Source organism: Denticeps clupeoides, chromosome 11, assembly GCF_900700375.1.
Source record: "Denticeps clupeoides chromosome 11, fDenClu1.1, whole genome shotgun sequence".
NCBI classification, from domain to species: Eukaryota; Metazoa; Chordata; class Actinopteri; order Clupeiformes; family Denticipitidae; genus Denticeps; species Denticeps clupeoides.
The window spans coordinates 15,755,078-15,763,888 of record NC_041717.1 but is presented as its reverse complement, the minus strand read 5'-3'; the positions used below and the strand labels follow the sequence as shown (position 1 = coordinate 15,763,888).

Here is an 8,811-nt window from a genome sequence, read left to right as displayed (position 1 = left end):
ACTCGCACTAGTGGATCGGTGTATCTAGAGGATTTTATTAAGAGACAGATTATTGTTCTTAAGCATTATCAAACCTCCTCCCTGAACATCCCTGTCATTGCCCACAACTCGATAGCATGAGTGGGCTGGAGGTCTGGCTACCTTCCACTCAACATCGACAGTGCCACCCAAATTTCTCACATTACACAAGACCTTTCCTGGACAGACAGCACTGTTTCCCTGACAAAAAAAAAGAGCCCAGCAATACTTTCTCTGTCGAAGGGAGGTGAAGGAGGTCCACCTCCCCTAAACCTGTCTTCATCACCTTCCACAGAGGCACAGTCCAGAGCGTCCTGACACAGTCTGGAATGGAAACTGCCAGACCGCCCGACCACAGAGCTCTTCAGACGATCGCATTGTCAACCCGGCCTGCTGGACACCATCAACACACATTATCACCGGCGGTACTATGGATGGGCACTGACTGAAGCACACAACAAATTGTGCCCCCCCTTCCCCCCTTGATGCATTCTATGTTGCACCTATGGTCCAGAAGGACGACACTTCGTCTGTACATGGACGGGATGACAATAAAGCTGTACTTACTTACTCACCACCCCCACCTTCCCCTCTTGCAAATGAAAGTGAAGGTGAAGTGACTGCCATTGTGAAACACTGCAGCACAGCACAGTGTCCTCTGCTTTTAACTCATCACGCTTGGTGAGCAGTGTGTGGGGACGGTGCTTTGCTAAAGAGGTTGTTCCAAATAATGGGGTAAGAAAATGGGGTTCTAAAATGTATAGAGACAAAAAAGCGAAGCATCGTTTCTACACAGTTTCAACTTCTTTTCATAATAATTTTTTTTTACGTTTTAGCCATACGATTCTAACATATTTAAGGTTTCGAGACGGCTCTCGTCGTGATACGCCAGCCAGCGACGACGCGCCACAATTTTGAAGCCGCCGCCGCGGCCCATCCGGGTCCTCGGCGAGAAGAGCCAATCAGCGCAAAGGCACCAATATGGCGGAGGTAAGAGGGGAAGCTGGGGACAAGGGGCCAGATTTGAAAACGTAAATACGAAGCCTCGGTCGTCGGCAGCTTCTCTTTAAATAAGCGCCTCACGCGTGATGTCCGGCGTGTCGGAACGGGTTTAAATCGGCGTCCCGGGGTGTTTTATCCCAAAAGAGAGCCGCAGGGGCCTCCGCGTCTTTAACGTGCAAGTTTGTTTGTGTGTGAAAAATGAAATAATATGAAGGTGGCAGTTGATGCCCGGCGACATTTCGCCGGAGTGACGCATGCAGCACGGATCCCGAACCCCGCCACCGTCCGCAGGTCGCGTTGTCCGGCGGCTATGTTTATTATCGCCCATCGCCCATATCGCGCTTCTTCGAACCAAAATACGGGCAACAAGGCGTTTCATTTGCACCGGATTTGTGGATTAGCATCCCTTCTTCTACATGTATATCCATCTGACGTCAGTCAAGCTTCCTCAGTTTTTAAATTTGCTGTTAAAGTGTGATAAAAAAAAAAAAAACACGTTTTGTGTTACAGGCTCCTGTTGGCAGCTCCAGTCCAGGTATGTGTTTTTTTATTCATTATTATTGCAGAATAAATGTAACTTTGTTTTAAGGTTTTTTGTTGCCCAGTGTCTGTTCCCCCTGTTTAGCTTGACCTAGAACCTGTGTGTTGTGCAGTTGGTTCTTTGTCCTCCGAGGACCACGATTTTGACCCGACTGCGGAGATGCTGGTCCACGATTTCGACGACGAGAAGACGTTGGAGGAGGAAGAAATGTTGGAGTGCAAGAGGAACGTCAGTGCCGAAATCGAGGATTTGGAGAAGGTACGACGGCCCCCATTTGGTGTGGGTGGTAGTCACCTAGTGGGTAACACACTCGCCTATGAACCAGAAGACCCAGGTTCAAATCCCACTTACTATCATTGTGTCCCTAAGCAAGACACTTAACCCTGAGTTTCTCCAGGGGAACTGTCCCTGTAATACTGATTGTAAGTCCCTCTGGATAAGGGCGTCTGGTAAATGCTGTAAATGTAAAATGTGTCTCATGTGACGCCGGGGTTTTTAACAGGAGGGCAGTATGCCGCTGGAGGAGTTGCTGGTGATGTATCGATACGCAGCGGCATCCAGCATGGACAGTTCCTCAGGCGAGCTCGCCGATGAGCTGCCCGACATGACACTAGATAAGGTGAGTGGTTTTAGTTCCTCCTGTGGGGAAAGTTTAATATAATAACAGCCATGTTCATTTCTAAAAAAAAAAAAAGCAACGTTTTCGATGCACAGGAGGAAATAGCGAAAGATCTCCTGTCTGGGGAATATGAAGAGGAAACCCAGTCTTCCGCCGATGATCTGACCCCCTCGGTCACCTCCCACGAAACTACAGAATTCTTCCCCAACAAACCCAGATGTGAGTTGATCAGACTATTTCAGCCCAGTTATGGCAGAATTGGTTGGTTGCCTGAACCTGCCACCACCGAGCATTAAAAAGATGTCATTGCCTCCTGTATATAAATATGCCGCTTGAGTAATTAGTACAATGTGTAGAAATGTCCTTTTAAATGTAGTACTCTTGAAATAGTCGAGTGTTCTAAATTAATCCCTGGTGGTCTGTGCTTCTAGCCACCTCTGCTTGTGATGGCGAAAGGGACTCTGAGGGAGAGGAGGATGACCCTGAAGAGGACACTAGAAAGGTGTGTGAACATTTTTGCTGTTGACAGATCCCGAGAACTGAAGATGGGCTCATAATTTTTCCTTAATGTGGCTTGTTCATGAATAAGTAGGCAATGTAAGTAATTTAATTTCTCTTAGACTAATGCTGCTTTTGCACTTTTCACCATTACTGTAAATTCTGGACTATAGAGTGCACCTATATATAGGTCGCACGTACTGATTCTTAATTTAAAAAAAAGAAAATGTACATAAACAAGACGCTCTTGCCTATATGCCACACAGTCCCTGTTGAAACATGAGAGATGAATGGAGCAAGATGTTACAGGAAAGTTTTTTTTTTTTTTTTTTTTTTTATTATTAAATAAATGATAGTAATATTGACAACTATGTTTTTTTCCAGAACAGTGCTTTTAACAGTAATGGAGCTGGAATTGAACGGCCTGAAGGTTTACAGCTATTTCGTCACACACTTTCACAGGAAAAACACAGGAAAAGCAAAAGTCATTGATCAGTTTCGCCACCGTCCTCCTGTGCACTCCAGCTTACGTGCAGCAGCTTTATTTCCTTCTTCGACAGCCAGACTTTTAACTTGAAAGTCGCATCATGTGTATTTCTTCGTGTCTTTTTTTCACGATGAGGGTCTGTGCACGAATAAGCGTGAGTGAGTTTTTCCGAAAAAGTTTCATCGATCCACTGTGATGTGCGGTAATTCCATTAGTCTGATATGACGTGGTTAAATATGTCAGCGACAGGAAGCTAATTAGCCTGTAAAAATCCATAAATTAGCCGCATTGTTGTAAAATCCGCAGTTCTCAAAGCGTGTGTAGCATTTTATATGCCGGAATTCACGGTAATTGGCAATTTTACTTAAAACCTGCTTGTAATTCATTGTCCTGTTGTGGCGTCTGAGGACCAGATCTTGATTCACCCTTCTATTTTTTTGTCTGCAGGAGATTATGGTTGGCTCACAGTACCAAGCTGACGTTCCTACTGGCCTCTGCTCATATGGCGATGAGGAGATGGGTGAGTTGGTGAGATAATGACGTTACATTTCGTTTCCTTTTATATCCTGTATATCGCTGTTGTGGCAATCTTCCTTTTTTGACTGAATATGATGTCACCTTGTTAGGATAAAAATTATGCTCCCATTAAGAAAAAACAATAAATGGGGCTTTGGTTTTAAAAGTTTCAACTAATGCAGTCTACATTCTGTATGTCATTAATGTAGCCATCAAATCAGCTCATCTGCCAGTCAAACGCGGGTCTCCACTATTTCTCCATTGCTCACCTAACCTCACCTTACCTGGTCTGTGTAGTATTTTTAGTTTAGTAGTTTTTTTTTTTTTTCTGGCTCTATACGGACTTCCAGTGTTTCCGCTTTATGCAAGCAAAATAAAAGCGGCCTACGGCCCGTCCGACATGAGCGTGGGCCTTTTGCAATCTAGTTGTGCACGTGCTCTCACACTTCCTTAAACGATGAATTTTCAGCACTAAGGTTTGTCCGTCTTGCAGCGGCCGAGGTGGAGGACCAGCTGCTGTGGAGTCCTGGTCACCTGTCACAAAGTGCGGTGGAAGACTTTCTCTGTGAAGTGGCGTCGCGCCGAGAAAGTGGCGAGACGCGGACCCACGTGCGAGACAATGAACAGGTACGCCTCTCCGCCCGTCTAAACCGGCTACCATCTCGCTCGCTTCCGTTAAGTTACTGACCCTCACTGTGTTGCTATGTCGCGACTCGGCCGTTCATTTATTGCGTTTAATTGAGCGCGTCTGTAACCGTTATTGCACACCAACCATCCAATTAGAATGAAGCCCTTTGCCAGACGGCGTTATAGAAGCTATAAAACTAATGTTTGTCTCGTGCCCATTTTGCAGGCTCTGTATGAGCTGGTGAAGTGTAACTACAACACGCGCGAAGCACTTGAGCGCTACAATAATAATATCAGATCATCCAAAGGTACTTCCGGTTCTTTTTACCACGACATTATTTTGTGTTGGTAATTGAGAAGTTGGTTAATGGAAATGGCTGGTGTTGCTGTCGTCGTCAGAAGGGTCTCCACCGTGGTCCGAAGAAGAGTGCAGGGACTTCGAGCACGCCCTGCGAACGTACGAGAAGAACTTCCACCTCATACAGAAGCACAAAGTGGGTGGCGCCGGTCGGCTGTGTGTGTGTGTGTGTGTGTGTGTGTGTGTGTGTGTGTGTGTGTGTGTGTGACCTGGCTTTCCTCTCTGCCCTGCAGGTGAGAACGCGGAGCGTGGCGGAGTGCGTGGCTTTTTACTACATGTGGAAGAAGTCGGAGCGCTTCGATCACCTCGCTCAGCAGAGGCGCTCGGGTAAAAGGAAGTACGGCTGCCGCCCCGGAGTGATGTGAGTCCGCCGCGGGTCACTGTGAGGTGTGGCTTAGGCGTGAACCGGCCTTTTACTCTCGCAAATCCCGCCTGGTCTCCTCAGCGAGCTGATGGACCGGTTGGTGGACGGCGCAGAGACGCTCGGGACCGACGGCTCGTCCTCGGGGTGCAGCGGTGCAGGAGGCTCCAGGACCGATGCCAGCGCCGGGCAGCAGTTGGGCATCCTCAACTCCATCACCGCCAGTGACCTCACAGGTCGGCACCCAAATCTCACACAGAGTCACGTCGATGCATAAAACATGCTTGCGATCAGCTCTGCGGTTTTGTTCGTTAGGCCCCTTACCAATTTATGCATATTAATAAACAACTTATGCCAACGGCTGTACCAAGCCTTAGCTCAAGCATTACAGCACATTACAAGTTTTTAGTTACAAAGTATTCAGTGCAAGAAGTGGAAAAAAAAAAAAAAAAAAAACACGTTCAGTTAACAAAAGCTTCGCAATTCAGAAAAAGTACAGAAAAGTGGTGTAAAATTGCCAAAATATGATTTTTTTCTTTTATTTTCTCTCAAAACACTTGTAGTCCTGAGCAGCACCATGGCGTCCGTCTACAGTGCAGCCGATGGAACCTGCCTGGACTCCTGTAACTTCCTGCCCCTGGAGAACACGCACCGAGGCGCCACCAGCCCTGACCACCCTCCGGGCTTCAGTCCCGGTGGGGACGCGGGGCGTCCGGGTGTCCTAGAAGGTGGCTTCTGCCTGTCCGGCGCTTGCGGGGGGACGGACTGCGAGTGGCTGGATAAGAGGATGAAGAGGACTCTCCCGGAGCCCTACATCGGTGACGTCTCTGTGGCCAATTTAGACGTGGACCTCGAGGGTCACTGCACTCACCGGATCACAGGTGCCAAAATGGCCGTCTCAGTCACGGACTTCGGCAGCTTGGCCCCCAGCGAGCCGAGCGGCTTCATGGGGTCCCATCCATGGCACCACCAACACACAGCGGTGCAGCTGGACTGACCCCTCACAAAGACAAATGTGTACATAAGACTCTTCAGACATTAAAAACTATATTCAGAATACTTTTTGTTTTATAATATGACATCAGTGATGTATTTACTGTATAGAACTAAAGATCTTGACTTTATCAAGAGTTTATATAGAACTATAATTTACTGGGACTCAGATACTCCCCTTCCATCGTCTGCTTCTAGTGGGACCCCCGGTGGCACCCCGAATGCTGAAGTTGACAACGGTGGTCTTTTCTCATCGTTCCACTCAGAAGAGATTCTGCATTATTTATAATTACGTTTTTGCAATGCCAGTGTTTACAGACTTTTGATATTTGGTTGGTGTAGCTTTTTTTTTTTTTTTTTTTTTTCCCCCAAACTCAGCAAAGTCGTTTCATGTTTCAAATGGGGAAAAGGGGGTTCCTCCATTCAGATTCTGAAGGAGACGTCCAGAAAAAAAAACAGCTTCCAGGAGCAAATAACCAGCTACCTCATCGCGTTGCTCCGTCGTGGATTTCAGTGTGGGAACACCCCATTCCATGCGCCATCCGCTTTCCCCGGCTGAATTGTTTTCCATGCCATCTGCCCTTAACTGCCCGCCACAGACTATAAAGCTGTGTTCTGCGGGCTTGGAGAGAACCTCCGATGGCAGATTTTCAGGTGCAAGGACACGGTACAGCCTTAAGCAGGTCGCATCTACTCAAACCTCTTCTTCATTTCATATTCTGAATACGGTGCTCAGCCAGTAGATCTTGAAACAGTATTATGGCAGTATTATAAGGCCCATAGTGTTGTGGTGTGGGGGACCACTTTTTACCATTTTCTTTTACCTGTGCATTTGAGATGGACGTTTCGTACCATGGGTTTTAGGGGCACCTGACCTTTTGAATGTCTACTAGAATAACCTGAAAGTGTGACCTCATGTGACTTTGTCAAGGTGTCTTAAGACAGAATTTACTCCATTATATGTACTACATGTCTTACTACAGTCATGGCCAAAGTTTTGAGATTGACACAAATACTGGTTTTCACAAAGTTTGCTGCTTCAGTGTTTTTAGATCTTTTTGTCAGTTGTTTCTGACAAGTATAATTACAAGTATTTTTTATTGACAATTACATAAAGTTTTTCAAAGTCGCTATTTTTTTTTTTACCCAAGACCTCTGCAATCCACTCTGGCGTGCTGTCAATCAATTTCTGGACCAAATCCGGACTGAAGTTTGTCAGAATTTGTGGGGTTTTTTTGTCCAGCAGACAGTCCTGGTGCTTGCTGGGCACCCTGAAGCCTTCTTCACAACACCTGAACCTCTCTCATTGTAGGTTTTGATTGGTGCAATATCCTTGCCTGTGAAGAACTTTTTATGCAACTGCACGTGTTTCCTTGCAGGTAACCATGGTTAACAGAGGAAGAACAATGATTTCAAGCATCACCCTCCTTTTAAAGCATCCAGTCTGCTATTCTAACTCGGCATGACAGAATGATATCCAGCCTTGTGCTCCTCAACACACACTTGTGTTAGTGAGAGGATCACTGAATTAATGTCAGCAGGTCCTTATGTGGCAGGGCTGAAATGCAGTGGAAATGTGTTTTGGGGGGGGGCATTAAGTTCATTTTCATGGCAAATAGGGACTTTGCAGTTTATCTGATCACTCGTCATAACATTCTGGAGAATATGCAAATTTCCACAATAAAAACAGAAGCAGCAAACTTTGTGAAAAGCAGTATTTGTGTCATTCTCAAAACTTTTGGCCACGACTGTACATCACAAGAAAAGGACACAATATTTTCCTTTTTTTCTTCTTCTTCAGTTTCCCCCCCCCAAAATTCCCAAAAATCAATGTCAACATTTAAAAGTGAGATTATTATTATTATTATTATTTTTTAAACCCACAAGAATAAAGACAACCGTTTAAGTGACTGAGGCCTACTGCATCTAGCAGGGCCGCTCGTTGTTTGCTCCGGAAAGGCCTAGTACAGGCATGGAACCTCAGCAAACAATATAAAAATTAATCCTACAACTTGTCATAAATCACACAAAAATACAGAAAACACCCCAAATATTTACAAGTATATGCACACAAAGAGTTACAAAAAACACCCCCAGTGATGGTAATTATTAGAGACACCCACCACCAGCATTAGGCGGCTATGATGGAAGCATGCCGGCCTGCGTACTGTGACAAGGCAATAATTTGTAGATATGTACAGATGTTAACTGTTTTTAGCTCCTTTTCCTGGTTTTCTACACTTCTACACACAGGAAGCAGAGAAAAAATAATTCATTAGCAGTTTTTCACGCGTCCCAGCGCAAATTACGCCATGTTGTATGTTGGCACATGTTGTATTCAGGCCTCTGCTGCCCTCATCAAAAGTCTTTGTTATGGGGTGTGTTCCATTTTTTAAAAGCTGCTTAGGTTTTGTAGAAAACTGAGATGAGGGAATTTTTTGTGCAGCATTGAATTAGTGGATCGAGTTGAAAATGTTTTAAAGTGTGTCTTAACTGATCAAAAAGTGAGGAAAGACAGGCCTGTTTATGGCACAGTGAACAGACCTATTTTCCAGGGTTCTGTTTATGTATATTTTTTGTTAATAAAACAAACAAATACTATACATGTATATTCACAAATATAGACAATATATTTAAAAACAAAATTCTTTTATCATTTCAATAAATAATGATTTTTTTTGTAAATGTTATTTAGTATTTTCTGTTGTACTTGTTGCACAAAGCCAGAAATAAACCTCTGGAAACCTGATGACATGATCACATGTTACTGGTGCCAAGCTTTCTACACCAC

General features: G+C 45.1%; 1 protein-coding gene across 2 annotated transcripts; it reads left to right on the top strand.

The window, feature by feature from the left end:
• Positions 1–907: 907 nt before the first annotated feature.
• On the top strand, positions 908–8,705 carry LOC114799333 (mesoderm induction early response protein 3-like). Of its 2 annotated transcripts, none has more exons than XM_028995885.1 (13): positions 908–1,008; positions 1,531–1,555; positions 1,674–1,819; positions 2,064–2,180; positions 2,276–2,399; positions 2,612–2,682; positions 3,613–3,685; positions 4,175–4,308; positions 4,535–4,616; positions 4,711–4,802; positions 4,900–5,027; positions 5,112–5,263; positions 5,591–8,705. In XM_028995885.1, exons 1-13 carry the CDS (start codon positions 1,000–1,002, stop codon positions 6,022–6,024), a joined length of 1,587 nt encoding a protein of 528 aa, XP_028851718.1. In that variant the 5' UTR covers positions 908–999; the 3' UTR covers positions 6,025–8,705. The 2 variants fall into 2 exon arrangements, with proteins under 2 accessions (XP_028851718.1, XP_028851717.1); XM_028995884.1 differs by having other exon boundaries at positions 4,708–4,802.
• Positions 8,706–8,811: the final 106 nt, after the last annotated feature.